The sequence below is a fragment of the Poecilia mexicana genome, unplaced genomic scaffold (genome assembly GCF_051168715.1).
Source record: "Poecilia mexicana isolate PSO_F unplaced genomic scaffold, ASM5116871v1 scaffold_19, whole genome shotgun sequence".
In the NCBI taxonomy this organism is placed as follows: domain Eukaryota; kingdom Metazoa; phylum Chordata; class Actinopteri; order Cyprinodontiformes; family Poeciliidae; genus Poecilia; species Poecilia mexicana.
Window position 1 is genome coordinate 12002340 of NW_028263388.1, and position 19251 is coordinate 12021590.

At 41.7% G+C, this 19251-nt stretch overlaps 1 protein-coding gene across 2 annotated transcripts in view; it reads left to right on the forward strand.

Moving 5' to 3' along the window:
* skap1 (src kinase associated phosphoprotein 1) overlaps positions 1-19012 on the forward strand; it is a 41152-nt gene extending 22140 nt beyond the window's left edge. For both annotated transcript variants that reach the window (XM_014983938.2, XM_014983939.2), the window contains exons 8-13: positions 79-142; positions 2025-2210; positions 6476-6529; positions 6642-6751; positions 18188-18290; positions 18645-19012. In XM_014983938.2, coding sequence (XP_014839424.1) covers positions 79-142; positions 2025-2210; positions 6476-6529; positions 6642-6751; positions 18188-18280 — 507 coding nt within the window. In that variant the 3' untranslated portion in view covers positions 18281-18290; positions 18645-19012. The remainder of the gene's footprint in view (positions 1-78; positions 143-2024; positions 2211-6475; positions 6530-6641; positions 6752-18187; positions 18291-18644) is intronic.
* Positions 19013-19251: the final 239 nt, after the last annotated feature.

Sequence of the window (19251 nt, forward strand, 5' to 3'; positions counted from 1 at the left end):
CACATTAATGTAATATTTAGGAACATATCCAGATGATAACTGCAGAGTTTAGATATATTATTTCCGCTCTCTTTGCAGTTCACTGCCAGCAGCCCTCAAGACGCCCGCGAGTGGGTGGACCAAATAAATTTTGTCCTGAAGGGTAAGACATCATCTCTTTGTGTCTCTTTCCTGGAGCTTTGTAATGTGACGTCTCGTCTCCGTTTTGGTTTTTTTTTTGTTACAACTTTTTACAGGTTGAAAAGCCTCACAACATAAGGAAAATGCAATAATAATAACAACAATGGAATAAAATTTATTTTAGCTGACGTTTTAAAAGGTTGATAAGAAAATACATTTGAAGAAGTATAAATCTAATGTTTTTTCCCCCCCCTCCATACGAGTTGTTATTGTGTTTCCCTCGGCGCAAAAAGGTCAGGAGTGCGTGGGAACTCTTTATCATCTCTTTCTGGAAAACAGCCGATCTGTCACCAACTACACAACCAGACACATAAGTCCTGAATCCTCTCCTTCCACTTGTCGACCCACAAGGTGATGTGCATCCTTGTGTCCCTCTAGTTTTCCTCCACCCCGTTCAACTGCGCCTCCCGCTACCCTCCTACCGAATTCCAGCTTACAGGAAATTGATTGGTAGATGTTCTGGTTATCCTCCAGTGACATTGATTTCTGCTTGGTTGCTGCTGGATGGCGGAGGACCTGATACCCTGTGTTGCAGCGGCCAGTCGCTCGCAATGAGACAGCTCCTCCATCTGAGCGAGCCCATCGCGTCTCCGGCTCTCTAAAATGGGCTCGGGCCGGCCTTCTGCGTGCGGGAAGTAACAGACACTCTGCAGTTTGTCTTACGTCCTCCAAGCATGGTTCTGCTTCACAGTCTAGTCCGGGTGCAACGTATAAAGACGGTTGTTTATGGTTAAAGCAAATGTAAAAACACACCAGCAGGTCGCGATTGTCAAAATATACTTGGATTTTTATGGGGGGTTTTTATAATTGGAACCCTTTAAAGTGAAACAGCAAAGATTGGTAATGAAGGCAAAAGCGACCATTGTGAATTTTCTGGTTCTTTTTTTGAGCTCCCTGCAAAATGTAACACATGAGTGTTTTTTCTGTCTTTTTTAATTTATTTTAAGGATTTAACCCCTTAAATGCCAGTTTAGTTGCTTCAAACCTTCCAACTGTCATTTTAACACACTTTATATATAATCCAATGTTTGACGTTAAAATTACTAGAGACACATTTAATTGATTAAGCCATGTATACAGACAAAACATTTAATAATGATACTGATAGGTGAAGAACTAAAAGAGAGAAATGCGATAAACAAATAAATAAAATTAAACTTATAAAAACAGAATTTACAGCAACTTAGATGGTTCAAATAAAATGTGTAACATAACATATTGTAGTGACAATGACATGATAACATGATAAAAAATATTATTCACAATATTTATTACTTCAATAGTGCTAAAATAATAAGACAGACTATAAATGGCTATTATAAAAGCTGCTAAAAGCTGAAATTGAAATAAAATGAAATGAGATAATAATTGGCTGTAAACTTCACTGCATCTTTGTTTTGCATCTTCAAAAATACCCAAACTCTCAGGCTTTCAGTTCATTACTGCAAACCAAAACAGACTCCTCACTAAATATTTTGGTTCCCACTTTAAGTACCAAGAGAAGACCTGAGGAGTCTGTAGAACAAAACCAAATCTGATAAATATGTTTGGCTAAGACCATTACAACTTACAATTTTATGATGAATGCAGAAAATGTACCGTCGCTGTGATGAAATCTCACTGGCTGCTGTTTGTGACTCCTGGTGTACACTCACTGTTTCTCGCAACAGAATCGCAGACGTGTGCACTGTTTTAAGAGTTTGTGTACTTATGTTTCAGCCGATTGTACACCTCCATTTTTTTTATTGCAAAACATTTTTTTTTTAGCAGCAGCAGGAAAAAGGTCTTTTTTCTCTATCAAATGAAATCTGCTGGGTTTTACAGTGTTTCTCTTTTCCTCATAGATCTCAGCTCCAACGTCATCCCCGTCGACGACGATGAGTATGAGGACGAGTACGATGACATTGAGGGCCTCAGTTCCCCACTGCCGCCATCCGTGGCCCAGGTTTCGCAGGTCAGCAAGCAAATAAGACGACAAGAGAAGCATGAACCTGAGGAGGATGAAGACGACATCTATGAGGAACTGCCAGGTATGCCACCGCCTGACATAAATGAATTCAAACACCTTCAGATCAGTTCAAGAACGGTGCATTGAGGGCTTTATAGAATGAGTTTCAAAGGGCGACCAGCTGCATCCAAACCTTACGTTGCCAGAGCAACACAAGGTATCGAGTGCTGTGGTGTTAAGCACCTGCTACTTCACTCTAGAGCAGTGAATATGTGTTTTCTGGAGTGGTACATCTAGTCTTTTTTTCCAGCTGTGAGAAGAATGATTCTTACACTGCATTTTGCTGGGGGGACTGTTTTTCAAGAGTTTTGTCCGTTTGAATGAAAGGAAGAGTTTAAAGTTTCAACAAACAAGGAGATTTTGGATAAACATGAGCCATGCATAAGCCAGTTTGATATGGAAGAGCTTGATTGGTTTATACACAATCCTGACTAACCTGAAAGAACACCTTTCGGGTAAATTAAAGCACAGACTGGATACCATTCCTTATTGTCCAACATCAGTGTCTGACCTCACAAATGTGCTGTTCAAAGAATGGACAGAAATTCCTATCAGCATCCCAGGAGATTTAAAGCTGTTGTAGTTATGTCACATTAAAGTTATGGACTAAGAATGGGATGTCAATCAGAGTTAACTTGTGTACGAGACAAATACTTTTGACTATATTAGGCAGAAATCAGATCCAGGATAGCAGCTGTGGAACTTGCTATTAGCTGTAGCTCTGGTAATTTTGTTGAATACAAATGTTCGCCGTAGTTTTCACCAACATTGAAAGTTTTTTTTCCCCCAGCTTTGTACTGAAAGAAAAGCAATTGGCATTTTAGTTTATGTGTTGAAGGAAGAAGAAAATAGGTACACTATTTTAGCAAATCGGGAAGAGTTGAAAGATTGACCAAAGAGACTCAGTCTTCTGGAGTAGCTGGTGTGAATTATGGTACAGTTAACACCCAGCTTGTGGAGGTTATCCACCCTCATGGTCTGCAGCTAGAAAATAGTAACACTGGGTGAAAAAAGAAAAAGTCAGATGGGTCACATTCAATGAAATATGAATTTAAAATTTCATTTACGAAATCCAAAATATCCAGATGCATAAATTATGACTACGTTTAGTTTGCATGCTGGCGAGATGGCCATTCCTTAAACTAATTTAAATTGTTTTGTCAGAGTCAAAGCTGTAGTAGTGAGAAAGCTACTAGCAAAATAAATGAGGTGCATTTCGAGTTTGAAAAGTAGAAATACCACTTATTTACTGTGACACGAGGCCTTTAAAAGTGATAATAAAACTGCAATAAACATGTAACACAGTTCATTGTTACGACTTTACTCTTTTTAACTGCAACAGCCATATTAGCTTGTGTGGTTGTGTTGCTCAAAGACCTTTGACCTTATATTTCAGGAGCCTAATTTCTGGGATGAAGTAGCCCACAGAATAATTGTGATTCTGTGGGCTACTTTCTTTATAATTATTCAGTTGTGAAGAAGGAAATGCACCTCTGGCTCTCTGCTTCAACTTAATTTTCGTCACGTTCAACTTAAAAATCTCAAACTAAACATAATAAGTGAGCTACCTTTCAATTAACTGTTCATTTCTGAACTATTACCACACATTCTTCAGTTGTATTAAAAAGCTGCTGTTCAGTGTGCGATTTGTAATTGCCTATTTAATAGTGCACATTGTAATATTGTTGAAACAGCAGTCTGTGGTTGTGTGACTGAATTTATGATCATCAGCGATATGAGAACAGCATATGTTAGGACATATTTATACCCAAAAGCAATCCGTTAGATCCGGTTTAGACCTGCATCACAGTTCATGCTGCTGTTGCTTATTTATGTTCCATGTTATTGGAAATTGACCAACATCCATTTTTTAGAAAGCAGCGAGGTGCCTCAGGTGTCTTCTTATTTCCACCCGGACTGATTTCTCATTTAAAATCAACACTAATAAGCTCAGCCGTGCCGCTGCTGCAGGGCTGCTCGGGACAGCAGAAGATGCGAGATCCTCTTCGTCCTTATCTGGTAGTAGTTTGGAAGTGCTCCGTCATAGAACGTCCAATTAGCTAATGTTGCCTGGCAACAAATAGCCTCCAGTTCAACCCGCTAAGCAGAGTTTTGGGGGCTAAAAATTGCCTAGCAACAGCAGTTTAGCAGAAAGGAAGGAAAAAGCGGCGTCTCGGAGGCCTTAAAATAGTCCTCAACGCCTCATCGTTCGCAGAAGTTGGATTTCGAATGACGAGAGCCCGGAAAAAAAGTCTGTGTTCGGCTTCGTCCTGAGACCGGGCCGCAAGATCCCAAGAAGGACAAAAGAGGCGATCTGATCTTCTCAGCGCCGTCGTCCATCACTGTTCCTATTAAATAAGATACATCAAGATTCTGTTTCACTCAGTGAGTACATTACCTTTGCCAAAATCGCTGGTGAAAGGGAAATCAGTCTTCAGACTGTCACGCCGCCGTTCAAAGCCATCTGGGAAGAGGTAGAGACCCTGACCACAGATGGCATATCGAATGACGAGCTCTTTCGTTCACTTTCTCACCCCCAAAGCTTATCAATCACTCTGCTCCACTCTGTGCTCACCAACAGCTTTTACACAGTGATTATAGGCCGGTAAATTATTAAAATCTCCACTAATCAGGGCTGCAGATGAGCAGAGCTGATGGTAATAGATATATTCCTTTGCTAAATCAAAAGAAACAGCACCAGCGCATAAATTTACAAAAGCAAGTGTCGTCACTCGTGTTCTTTCCTGAAAACTTGCTGAAGTTAAACATTGAGAATTCTGCAAAATTGCATGCTTTAGGCAGATTGCAGGCTTCAGGTTCTGATGACTGATTTAAATCACTTTAATGTGGAAAAGCATCAGGCCGTAGCAGCGGCTGCTCCGCCGAGTGACGCCCCTCTCTCTGCCACTCGAGGACCGCTGAACAAATGTTTAGAAGCAAAGCAAACCAAATTAAAACGACTCCTCGGGATGGAAAAAGAAGATGGTGACTTTCTGCATCCAGAGACACAAACTGAACTCGCATCCAGAAATACTTAAGTGTGTGTGTGCGCGCGCGTGCGTGTGTGTGTTTGATCTCTGCTTCTCTTCCTGGAACGGAGAGGTGCTGGTCGTGCTGGAAGGTGGATAGTGTTGCTGCGTTGTGGCATCGCTGTCTGCCCTCTTCTGTGCACGATGGATGTGGGAGTCGCAGCAGGCGGATCACTGTGTCACAGAGCAGACCGGCGGGTGCCACGCCCCGCAGGCACAGAAACCTCCGCCTCTGCGGGACTTCAAGACCGCTTCTGCCGCTTCTTTGGCGTTTCTGTGCAGTTCTGCTCCTAGACGAGGGAGAAGAGCAATTATAGATTTGCTAAGGATTTCATTTTTACCAGCAATTTTTTCCTTCTGTGATTTTTATTTGTCCTCATCAGAATGATCAATTATATGTATAGTCATAATTATCATTGCAGAATAATATACGCAGTTATCCTGTTTATGTTTCCAGCTTCTGGTTTTATGGTATATTGTATCGTTTTCCATCAGTCACTCTTGTGATCCTTTCTAAAAGATGCACAAGACAAATATTTATCTTATTTTTGCCCAGTAGCTCTATATATATATATATGCATGTTGCAATAAAGTGAAGCCAGTAGTTTCTTTATTCAATTATTACACCACCATTAGGGTCTAATACTCTATTTAGTGGCATAAAAATGATTGGAGACAATCAAATAATCAATAAATAAAACACAGAAACCAATGGATGCATTGATCAGACATTTCCTGGCCGATACTGGATTTTTTCCCTGAGCTCTGACTCTCCTCTTGCAGCAGAAACATTGATAGAAAGAGACGTTTATGAGGCTGAAAAAGAGTTAGATTATTCCCAGTAACACATTGTAGAATATTTCCTTAACTTTACTTGATTTATTACTAAACTCTAAGGTGCAGCTGCAGTTGATCCAGTTTTTTAAAGGCTGAAAATCATGGGTGATTTTTGTTTCGATGTAATAAATGGTGAAAATAATTCTGATGTTTCATCATTTGACCTGCAGATTACCAATCAGAGGAAAATGGGCTGATACCAATCTCTGATCTCATTAATTGGCACATTTATCTAAATGAAGTAAAATAACTTTTTAGATGTCATTTATTGATAAATGTTCCCGTTTGGTCTATTAAAAGCATACTTTTCTATAAATTTGGGAATAAGCCAATTAAATTTATTGTTTCTTCTTTATTTATGTAAATTATTTACTATTTATTACAAGTGTCTTACAGTAACCACTGTATTTTGTTTCTTTAGAGGACGATCTGCAAGAACAAGTGGAAGAGACTGCTGAGAAGAACAATCAGTCGGGTGAGAATTTAATTTTTAAGGTTTCCAAATCGCTAACAGAAAGCAGCCGTTTCCCAGAGGTCAAAGCTTTTTCCCTCATCTGAGTGAATTTGTGCGCCGTGTTTCCTTCCAGCCTCGTCTTCAGAATACGCCAACTACTACCAGGGTTTGTGGGACTGCGAGGCCGACGAGACGGATGAGCTGGACTTTAAGAGAGGGGATCTCATCTACATCGTTAGCAAGGTGGGTGGAAGAGGTTGCTTCAGCTTCCCTCTGATTTCTGGACTTTCTTCTAATTTGTTGTTGTGAGCTTGGTGGCAGCCGCTCTTTATTTCTAATGAGAGAAAATTCCCAGAGTGCTCTCTCTGACTTGTTGATCAGCCGTCCCAGATGAGATGCTGATTAAAAAAAAAAAAACAACAACAAAAAAAGTGTAATTATTTAAGGGTTAAACAACATCAGCTCTGGTGATCGCCTCGCGAACATGCTGATATCCCCAACATCTAAATTCCCTCCCGTTAGCGAGAGCTCGCATCTCGCCGCAGCACAGAAGCGCCGACAGCTGCATTGTCTATTCCCGGGCCGCCGGGCTGAAGTGCCATTCGGATGCTGCGTAATGGTGCTGTTGTTCATTACGGAGCCTCTATCGCAGGGGTTAATTGAGCAGGCAGCCATGCGACGCTCTTCCTTTCCGTTTGATGTAAACTGCAGGTGAAAGCCATCCTGCATCTCAGCTCTTTTCTCCCCAATCTGTTTCCTCGTGTTTTATGGCCGCCGCGCAGCTACATGCAGAGTATCTACCAGTGAAAAGACATCCTACTGGAAATCAATGGCTTGTAATTTGGGCACTTCTCCTCCTCTTCTGCGGAGTGGGACTTGTTCCCAGACTGTTGCGATTGGTCGACTTCAAATTGAATCATCATGCTCTGTGTTTAGGCCAAATTATATGAGGAGGGGAGGCAAGATGAAGGAAGAGGCTTATTTGTTTATAATTATGTAATTGTTAGTTTTGTTGAATTTTAATAATTTACAGTGGAATAAAAGAGGAAAATATTTTATATTTGTTCCTGATAAAGACACATAAAGCAAAAGCTCCCTTTACAGGAGAGGGAAGTAAATATCCCCCTCAAACATTTTCATATTTTGTCAAATAGAGTTTTGGAGTGGAAAGGCAAAATGATATATTGCTTACCACATTTCGGAGTTGGTGGCGATCCAACCATCTAAACTTTTAACACACCGGTGCATCACATTACCTTCAGAAATCATTAAATTAGTAAACAAGCTGAAAATCATAGCCTTTACAGATTTTTGTGTGTTTGCATTTTCATCCTCCTGACTCATCATTTTGCAGAACAGCTTTCCTCTGCAGTCACAGCTGCCAGCTGTGCCACATGTACAGACTGAAACTGGTCCCATTCTTCTTTGTAAAACGGATCAATCTCTGCCGGACGGGAGGGAGAGCATCTTTGAATAGTAATCTTTGAGCCTTGTCACAGATTTTTGTTTGTATTTCGGTTTGGACTTGGACCACTGTCTCTCTCTGGCTGTATGCTTACGCTCTTTGTCCTGCTAGAAGGTGAAGATTGTCCTTGCATTTACCTCCACCCTGTATTTACCTCCTGCTGAGGATGTTCTGCCACCGTCATGTCGCGCCATTCGCATCATGTCTTCAGGATGTTGGTGTTTCTCCACACATGGAGCTTCAGAGCACCTTCTTCACGGTTTGCTGAGCTTCCTACATGGTTTGCAACAAACAGCAAACAAGACTTTCATATGGCTGTCAGAGAAAAGGGGACAGAATACAAATTCACGCCATACTTTTCAGACTTTTATTGGTTAAAAATACCAATCTACTTCACAGTTTGTGTTGAGTTAAGCCAGGGGAGTCAAACTAATTTTCATTTTGGAGCTCATAGATGTTTTGATAAAGCTACCTGTTAAATTAAAGCTTTATCTGTATTCGATGAGTACATCTTACAATAAATAGTATTAACATCACATTGATGTAATTTGGGACTTATTTATTCGACTGATAAAATAATGAGTTCTGGTTTTCTAGTGTCTTGAGGGCCACACCAATAGCTATGGCGGGCCGGATTTGGCCCCTGGGCCTTGAGTTTGACACCTGTGGTCTGCACCATAAACTAAAACGCCAGTGGGAAAACAATAATATCTGTGGTTCTAACTTGCCAAAATGTAGAAAAGTTCAAAGGGTGTAAAAACTTTTTGCCAAGCATTTTTCTCGGTCGTGCTCTGAATGCGGCGGAGCCGGTCTCCTCCGTCTGCGTGTTCTGGGTGACTTGGGGGAGAAAAATGTCAAAGCGCCTGCCTTCATTTTTCACATAATGCTGGCAAAAGTAGGAAAACTTGAAGGTAACAAAAGGGGAGCTGGCTCTGCAGAACTGAGTCGCCCCCCACACCGCCTGAGCTCTGCTCCCTGGATTATATTTCACCATGTAGATCCTGTTACTGCGTCACCGAGGGGCTTAAAAGAAACTTATGACGTCCAAGTTGGAAGCAAGGGCTGCTTGTTTTTATCCCCTAATCTTAATGACACAGATCACTCTTGTTTTGTCAAGCAGGAAGATAAAGTCATAACATGGATACAAGCTGCAGCACTCTGACTGTCTTCTAATAGATTTAAAGTGTGGTTGTAAATTATTTAGATGAGATTTCCGAATGCTTGGCTTTCCTCGAGAACACGACTCAGCCCGTGTCCCCGTTTTGCGTTCTAATAGCGCCGCGTTGCCCTCATGAATTGTATTATTTGGATTATTGCCTGTAATCGGCTGTTTTGTTTTAATGAGGCCTCGGGGAGGGCTTCCCTGCGCCTCTGCACACAGACCCTCGCTGTTGTTGGGACTTTACAGGGGAGGGATTCCTGGGATCCCTGACCTCGGTGAGTAAAATACGGGCCCTTGGCTAGAACTCAAGCTTGTCATTTAACTGGGGGGGACCCAGACGCACGAAATGGCCGCAATAAAACCAGGGCCCATAAATTCTCTCGGAGGGTGGGAGGCCTGCTTGTCTCTGCTGTTATGTCAACACTGACCATAATTACAGGGTAATAAGGACACGCTCTAAGTGCTAAATCAATGGTGCTAACAAACTGTTATTTTTAAAGCTAGCATGTGATTGACTGCTGAAGTGCAGAGTGGGGCAGCCACGGGCGGGGTGTCATATGGCTGTGAACTGAGGAGGACATGCCGATTGTATAAAAGGCCCTCATCCATCATTATTGATCCCTCGCTTACTGTAAAGTGGGGGCATTTTTACTGTATTTGTGTTTTTTCCCCCCTCCCCCGTGTATTGCTGCGTGCGCACACATCGCTGACAAAGTAAATAAATTAGGAACCTCACAACTCATACGAATCCCATTAGTTCGAGGGAATTAATCTCGTAGCGTGAATCTTTCGATGATGTCTAACACGCCTTCTGCAGAGCTCGATGGGGATGTTCAGCCTGCTGATGCATGAGGTGGCAACACACCGTAAAATCCATCTTTTTTTTTTCCTTCTTTTTTTTTTTTCTGCAGCATTTCACTTTCTTAAAGCTTGCATTTTTTTCCCTAATGCATTTCCTGGTCAATATAGGTTTTATAAATGCAGTTAACACTGCATGAAATATTAGAGTTTCCCCCACAAACAGAAAGACGGATTCTGTCCGTTGCTAATCTATGCTCTTTCAGATTCTCATCAATTTGATTTTTCGCCTGTTCCGTAAGAATCATAAGCTAGATTTTATGGAGTATTAGTACTCTCCTCTTGACTGTACTTGTTTCCCATTTAGGTTCAAATACATTTTTTAAATTTAGCTAAAGTGTCTCAGATGCTGTGTCCTTAAAATCGTAAGCATGGGCAAGCTGGCAAAGTTCCAAACAAATGAAAATCTCTCCAGAAATGTTCTTTGGCTTAAATCAGTGGAACGTCTGGTCAAATCAAACGTTGTGAAAAAAGTCAAGAGTACTCACAGACTTAAAATTGTACTAAAAAAATAAAAAGAACACATATTTTAAAAAGCATCCATTAAAGAAACTATTTTAGGCAGCACTCTCTTATCAGCAATAATTACAGGATGTGGGTAACTTTCTCTTTAAAAAAGTGCTTTCTATATTTAACCAAGTTTCATAAATTCAATATAAGCAGATTTTGGTTCCACACAGTCTGATCCTATTCACTGAGAAATTTAAGAGTGCAAAAAACATGGTTATTATTATATGTACATATATATTTGATAATTAGAAGATGAATACTTTTGTTGCACGTAACATTTTTCATTGTAAGAAGATTTTAATTTCTTGGAAATAGTTTTGCCCTAATTGGGGGACCAGATGTGTATCATTCCTAATTTAAAGTCCAGGGGCCACAAATGGTCCACAGGCCGCATTTTGGACATCCATGTCCTAAATGCCTTGTTATGCAGAGTTCCTATGCTGTGTTGAAAAACATGCAGCTTGATTTGATCCTTTTCCAACTATGGATGAGGAGAGAAAAAAGAAAATTGAGTGCAGACAACTATTTGAGTTGCCTTTATTTTCTATCATAAACTCCAGCAATTTCCACTCAAATAATTTGTAGTAATTTAATTTGTATTAAGCACAGAATCAGAATATATAATTGAAACCAAATATACACACACACCACACAGTATAAGAAGACGCATAAACGGATATCTACTTCACTCTGACATTAAATTAGACCAAACTTCACTGGCGGGTAGGATTACCAAAATTATTTATCAGAATAGTAAGAGATATTTCTTTAAGCTTTCTTCAAAGTCAGTTTACATACACTTTTCTAGTGTTTGGTAGCTCCTCGCAGCAGTTTGCTGGGAATTTGACCCATTCCTCCTGGCAGAACATCGTCAAAGTTCACACAGTTCAGCCCCCCAACTTTTCTGTAGGACTGAGATCAAAGTTTGTCCAAAACATTGACTTTGTTGTGCTAAAGCCTGTTTGTAATTTGGCAGTGTGGTCAAGGTCACTGTGCATTTGGACCAAGCTGGTGTCCAAACCTTCAGGTTTGTGTCTGGTGGCTTGAGATGTTGCTTCAATATTTCCACATATTTCCAGTCGTGACGGCACGAGCAGTTCAGCAGTCGCTCCTGCATGGATTCATTCTTAAACACCTGAATTTTATCTAAAACTCCAGCATGTCCCTGGCCAGTCACTGCGTCTATCTGTAATCTTCTGTGCTGTAAGTTTAGATGAAGCCGGAAATGATTTTGCGGGTCTCAAAAATGTCTAAGCCTGCTTAGACTTGGGCCAGAATGAGATTCTTACAACATGATAGCCATGTGTGAACATACCATGGTCTTCCAATGTAATGGCATTAACATGAAAAAGAAAAAAAAATTAAGAAAGAAAATAAACAGTTATTTCAAATTTACAAAAAAGGGGGGGATTTTAATGGTTATTTTAATGGTATCCATAACATTCGTTGATTTTGAACACCTGTTATAGTAGAGCTATTTTCAATTAGCTTTATTTATTGTGAATTAAATAAAGACATCAGAGATCATAAACTGTGTTTTAATGAATTTGTATTTATTGTAGGATAATCCAGTCTGAGGTTTTCATGCCAAAATGTTTATGAAAAGGCCCTTTACTGCACTGCCAATGCTGATATTTGACAATATGTGAAATATAAAGACAGTAAAACTCAAGGAGGTAAATCTTTTGTGCTGTTGGAAACGAAGGCATTTGAGTCTAGAAAAATATGCAATTGTCCAGTGGAAAGTTTACAGGAAACCCAGTTGAACAGCTGGATTTTTACTGCAGGAAGTGACAAAGTCATGATTATGATTTTTTTTCTGTATGAAGCATATTGCCTACCCCTTCCTCCATCCTGGCCTGTATTCGCTCTGCAGCCAGATTTCCCTGCAGTTTCTCGCTCTTAATTTTGCTCCACCTCGTGTGCATCAGACCGGTCCCGCACTGAACTAGGAGGTATGTCCCGCATTCTTGCCCTCTAATTTATGTATCCCTAATCAAAAGACCGCAGCTCTACAGGTCAGCTGTCACATTCCTGTATTCCCACAGGCACTCATGGGGAACGGCAGGATGGAGTGGGAAGAGATTTATGGCACAAACCCAGTCCAGGGTCCTTAAAACTCTGGCAGGCGTTGCTGCCACCTCTCCCCTCTCGTCCTCCCTTCTCGCTTCCCTCACTCCCGTTCCTCCTCCCGAGCAGAGTCAGGAGAGAGCGAGCCAAGGCAGCGGGCTCGGCCAATCCGACGCGAGCTCCCGCAGCAGAGCGTCACCTCTGATTTGACACAAACGTATCGCTGGACGGAGCATGTGAGAACGTGGATACCACTGACACCTTGTGGTGAATTCAAGCAGACCTGTAATGATTCCAACGTCTTCAGAAGATTTCAATTCTGATGAGAATTTATATATATATATATATATATATATATATATATATATATATATATATATAAATATATATATATACAGCTTCTGCTTATATTGCTTGAAACTGTCACCTTTGAGGGCGTTTTTATGTCTTATAAGCAACTCGTTTTCCTGTCTGCTCTAAAAGAGGAAAAGTGGGCAAACAATCGGATGGGAAAAGTCAAGCAACAGAGACAAAGAGTGTGGAAGGAGGGTTTGTGGGGGGGGTGGGGAGGGGTTCTCTTTTCTTTAGTATGAACTCTGTCACACACCAATTTAAAGACCCCAAGCTGCTTTTGTGGCCATAGACACCGAGTCACTATAGACAGGCAAGACATCCTATTTACCACCCAAAGTAGCAGGGGGCGAGTCTGGGGTCCGGGGTCATGCAGGAGGCAGCGGTCATCCCCCGGTCAACTACAGTAGGTCATTATTCAGCCCAAGCCAATAGCCCCGAACCGCGTCCGAGCAGCCCACCCCCCAATCCATTCCGCTTAATTATTATAAATGAGGGGCGGCATAAACAGCCATCATTACAGACACTCAGTGGCATACACAAATCCACTTTAAATTGCTATTAAGTTAGGAAGCGATCTGTAATCCCAGGCGTGCGTTAGAACGGAGCAAGCAGGCTTTTCTTTTTATTAAATCTCATCGTCCCTGAGATATTTTCAAGCGTTCTCGCGCTCCGTCACGTTTCCAATTTGGAGCCAATTCGTTGATTTAATTAAAAGCCCACTTGGAAAAACGGACACTAAGTAGCCATTCCCATCTCTGGCTACGCACGGCTATCATCTGTGTTTTATTTTTATATTTTTTTTATTTACATAAATTTTCGCTGAAAACTTTAACTTCACAGTGTGTTCGATCCACTTTTTTGCATTGTCCCTTGTTCCGTACCTGGAATTATTTACATTTAAAAAAGAAAATCATGTTTTTTTTTCCTTTAACTAGATTTTTTCCTCCTCAAGCTTCTTCACAAGCACAGACTTCAGTCTGTTTTTCACATGAGACGGAAATATTTAAACATTCTTCTTTGCAAGAAAGCACCAGCTCAGTCAGATTGGATGGAGAGCATCTGCGAACATCAGTTTTGAAGTCTTTCCACACTCTTGACTCATAAACGTACTTTGATTGAACTGTCCTGCATTTATCTCCGGCTGGATGTTCATTGTCTTCCTGCTCTCCGGTTAGGAGGCTTTTGCAGCCTCTAACAGGTGGTTTGCACCTGTTTGAGATTCAAAGCTCCCACCTGAGCTTTCAAGCCCCTGCAGATTTACCTTGGACCTTTTGGCTGCTTCCCTGATGAATGCTCGCCTTGTCTGCTCTGATAAATCACGTGGACAGACATGTCTTGTTAGTTCTGCAGCTCCTCGATGTTAAGATGACGAATTGAACAGAGCTCTGAGATGTTCAAAGCACGGAATATTGTTCTGTGACCTAACCCTGTTTAAAGCTTCTGCACATCTTCCCAACCTGCCTCTGTTTGTTTTCTGATGTTCTCTAAGCATGAGGGATAGGAAATTAAGGCCTTATCAGAATATATTCCAACGATAAGAGGCAATTATTGCTTCCTTTTTAGGGAGCTGTGTCCCATTAGTAAGAGCCCCCAAAACACGAATACTTCTCTTTGTGAAGTAAGACGCTTCTTTAGGACACCAAAAGGTTGCATAAAGAACTGTGATTAATATGATTACACTGAAAATCTGAACTGCGTTTAGTCATAATTTCAAATACATTGAGATTTATTTATTGATGCTTTCATTTGACAGACAGTGGAAAAAAAATAGTAAAACTAATAATCCCAATACTGACAGATTTGGGGATTTGAAACATTAACTTTCGTTTTTTATGACATCAATAAATCTAAATTATTATCATAAGACATTTATCACGATAAGTGAACATTCTTCCTGTTCTCTAACAAATCTCCTTCACACAACACCTGGATTCATGCTGAGATTAAATTAGATGTTCTCTTTTTCTTTAGTTCTTAGCATTTTATTCAAGGGTATTAAAGTCAAAGGGGTAAAATACAAATACTACAGTTTGTATACTTATTTTATAAAAAAAAAAAAAAAATTACAATCATGAATCATTTTCAAACCACTTTAATTATCCACAAACTGCGATGACGTTTGTCGTCGTAACTTTTGAAAAAATTAGAAAATTTCAAGAGGTATGAATATTTTTTGGGCGGGTTTTGTGGCTCCAAATCCATTCTGAGAAAAGTCTGTCCCCCCGTTTCTGGCATTATGAAGTGTATCTGTGCACGCAGTGAGGCGGCTCCTAGATGCTGCAGAGACCTGCAGTGCATCTGGTGAGCGTGCGCCGAGACGACAGAGGAGAAGGGATTGAAAACAAACAAGGCGAGGATGGAGGCAGAAAGGCTGCTGCAGGAGAGATGGGAAAAGTAGAGAGAGAGAGGGAACAGGAGGAAAAGATGGAGGGGGCTGGAAATGTGGAAGGAGGGAGAGATTGTAACAAGCAGGCGGCGGGTTCAGCGGCAGGGCAATGAGAGACTTCCTGCGCTCCATCACGCCCAAGGCCTGCCTCAGTCAGCTGGTGGCCGAGCAGAGATGCCTCATGTGTCAGGCTTATTAGCGCTCCCCCTAGTTTGTATGCATTTGGGATTACATGCGAGTGGGTGTGTTTCCACCAGGAGAAGGTTAGTGTGTGTGAGAGCGAGAGAAAAATAAAACAAAAAAAAGAGGGAAAGAAAAGGACTGATGTTTAGGAATTTTTTTTTTTTTAAATGGAAAAAAATGTGGCTTATCAGAAGAGGAGCAGGTTTTTGTTTTTTGCTGCATAATGGCGGCGTGACACCTGCCTCGCCCGACTAAACCTCCGCTCACCTTCTCCCCGCTCCCGACTCGGGAAGCTGTCAGTCTGCCCCTCCGCTCGCGCGCCGTGAGCGATGGGCCCATCAGGAATGCCGCCATTAGCCAGCCCCCTGAGTGGTAAATAAACGATCGCGCCGGTACACTGCAGGTGTTGTCATAGCAACCCACTCTCCATTGCCGGCCCCGCCCACGCTCACTCCGAGCTCTCTCGGCGGAGGAGTCACCGGGAGGTCAGCGAGTCGACGCGCGGCCGCCACCACGACACGGCGCTGTTCGACGCCCCCCCACACACCTCCCAGCCTCTTCCTGCCCCTCAATGCTGGCAAATACCCCCCTTGCCCCCAAAACACAGACAGACAACCCCAATCTGTCTCACGTTAGCACTCCCAAACTTCTTCAGCTCGTTTCGTGTCTAGATCCAAAATAACCCCAGACGCAGGCAGCGGCGGCAGAAGGACGCCGTGAGAAAGGGGAGAATGTTTTTAAGTCATTTGGGTAATTCACTCTCCGCAGCTTTTTTGGAATGTCCCTATTACAGCAGGTGTACTCTGGATGAACCCATTTCAAGTACGGGGAAGATGGACTCGGCACGCCTGACAGACTCCCGCTGCCATCGGCGCCCACTCTGCGATGCGGCAGTTGTATTAAAATGGCGGCGTTGATAATCCAAAAGACCTTTCTCGGGGAGAATTTGAGACCGGCTGCACAGATGGGCGGCGGAGATAAATAAAACTCTCTGTCACTACGGTTGGTGGAATAGTGCTGCGACGCCCCCAAGGGAGAGCAGAACGGTTTTGCTCCCCTCACTCTGATATGCCTCCACCCCACCCCCGTCCGTCTGTTTCCTCTCTCTCCCGTTCCTTTCCAACAGGAACCACGGCCAGCTTTCCGGATTTTCCCCCTCTCTAAGCCTTGTGGGAAGCATAAATGCCCCATTTCGGCCAAACTTTCTCCCTTCGTTAGGAACAGAGACACAGTGAGGGCGGCCCAGCACGCCCCGACGTCCCCAGTCAGAGCGGAAAGCGATGAGGCCTGGGTGGACAATCTACTTATGTCTGTTTGTGCTCTAAAGACTCCCGAGTCTCGCGGTTTGTCACCGTCTGAACGGTTCATCCATCCTGGCTGTCCAGGAAGCGCTCATTAGCTGCAGGCCTCATTCCTCTGGCTGCAGAGAGAGGTGTCAAGTCCCGCAGATCGCCTAAACCTCTGACACAGAGCGCTTCGTCATGTCAGAGTTTGTTTGTGCTTCTGCGACTGGAAGCAGAGCCGTCGTATGCTCACCGACCGACACCGACACGTCCTCGTGTTCGTGTTTCATCTCCTGCGGCCAGTTTTCAATCCGCCTGAGAGCAGAGAGACGACGGGCCGGCCTGTCGGGTTCAGGTCCTGCTGCTTTGATCAGATGATCAAAGGTGATCAATAAATCTCAAGAGAGTTTCTATTAACCACACCGGTTCTTCGTGGACCCTTAAATGATCTCATTTATTTGATATTTTCAGATATGTCTTTGTTGAATATTTAATACCCACCTGCCTTCAATTGGAAATACTTTAAATTCATTTTCTGCATCAAGTCAAATTGAATTGAAAAAGAGCGACTTAAAACACAAATCTTAAATATTTACATCAGTCAGATTGCAACTTAAATTTTATGTTTTCACTAAACCATTTTTTTTCTTTTATTACAATTGACTACTTATTAAATTTCACAAATTCACTTGAATCAAAAATCCTTAGATTAAATATTTAATGTTTTTCTTTTTTCTTCTATCAATGTGGAAAAAGTCTTTCATAGTAGGAAAATATTTCCTAAAATGTTAATTTATTGCATTGTGTTTGATGTATCTATTAATTATTTAGTTCTTATTATTTATTATTATTCTGTTCATAGATAAAACTCAAATTTGACTCTTTTTTTATGTAGAAGCTATTTTCAAAAAGCCACATTAAGTCTTTCCAGGGAAAACGTCTCGACTTAATTAGTCTAGTGAAAGGAGGCCAACTGTGTTTATGGCTTTTGAGCAGTTAAAAAAAAAAGCTGTTTTATTTTAGACTCTTACTATGCTGATTGCCTTGTTTACCGTTTTGCCCAGTTTTTTAATGAAAACCCCTCGAGGCTAATGAGCCCCAGTGTGTATTAAAATATTGTGAACGGCTGTTTGTTGGATGGGATGTGGTTTCTTGCTCGTCCTTCGCTTGTAATTGACTTCACGCAGAAGGAAAACAATCTCAGCCTTGTAGTTTTTGCATTTTTTTTAAGGCCTGTTTTAATTTTCCTCGACCTCGCGCGCGCGCGCAGCGTAGTTGGAGATCAAATCATGCAAACGGCTTCTGAAATCATGTAGAAATCATCGATATTTGCACTTGGGATTTATTTTTGTTTGCTATTCCCGGAAGCCCTCGGAGATCTCATCGTTTGCTCCCTTCTTGTGTTCAGGAGTACAACATCCACGGCTGGTGGGTCGGCGAACTGAACGGCACCGTGGGCATCGTCCCCAAGGACTTCCTGCAGCCCGCCTACATCCTCTGAGCTCCAACAGGTACCCAGGCACTCTCTTATCATGAGCATTATGGACCATTACTGTGGCCTAATACACAGAAACAGTTCCCCTGGTACTCATCCAGATTGCCACTGAGGTATATTCAGTCGTTGACCTGCCGTTTATGGCATCTGCTGGCTGGGACAAGTACTGCACGAGGCAATCCGAGAGCCGTAATGGCCAGTGCTTGTGAATAAATATGCACGACGAAAGCCTGATTACAGCGACGGTTGTCCTATTTAAGAAAATGATTCTGTGATTTTGTTAGATAGGCGCAGCTTAAAATGGACTCTGAATTATTAATGCGTGTTTTTACTGATTTCTTTCAAATTTATTTTTCCGTTTCCTCCGCAGCGCGCTCTCTTCGACGCATCCGGACGTGACTCCACCAACGGATACGGACACGATTTTCTTTCCCGCCTTTCATGATGCAGATCCTGCGTGTTTGGTAGATACTCCTGTCCACCATAGATCACGTTTATGTGATGTGGAAACTGAAACTGTCTTTTTAGACGTATTGTCCAGAAATGACCGATGCACACTGAAAGTCACCGTTTACCCAGGCTGATGCATTTATCAAATATCAGAATAAGCAACATGTGTAACTATACGGCCTTTGGATATTTTGATTTCTTAATGTTTAACATTTAAGAGTTATGTGCATGTTAAGTACTATTAATAAATCATCAAGGCGTCTTAAATTAAAAATATTAACGTTTGGATTTTCTTTGTTTTCATTTACATTCAATTTTGAACGTTAGGTGGCACCACTGTTCTGATCATTAAAATCTAGGAGGACATTCTTGAAAAACCAGCACATTGAAATTTACTTTAACTTTAATAATATACGTTATTATTATTATTTTTTTAATATATAAATTATCTACATAATAGCCCATAATGGCGAAACATCTGACATTTAAAATTGGGTTTAGATTATCTGGCGTCTGGATCCAGTGGT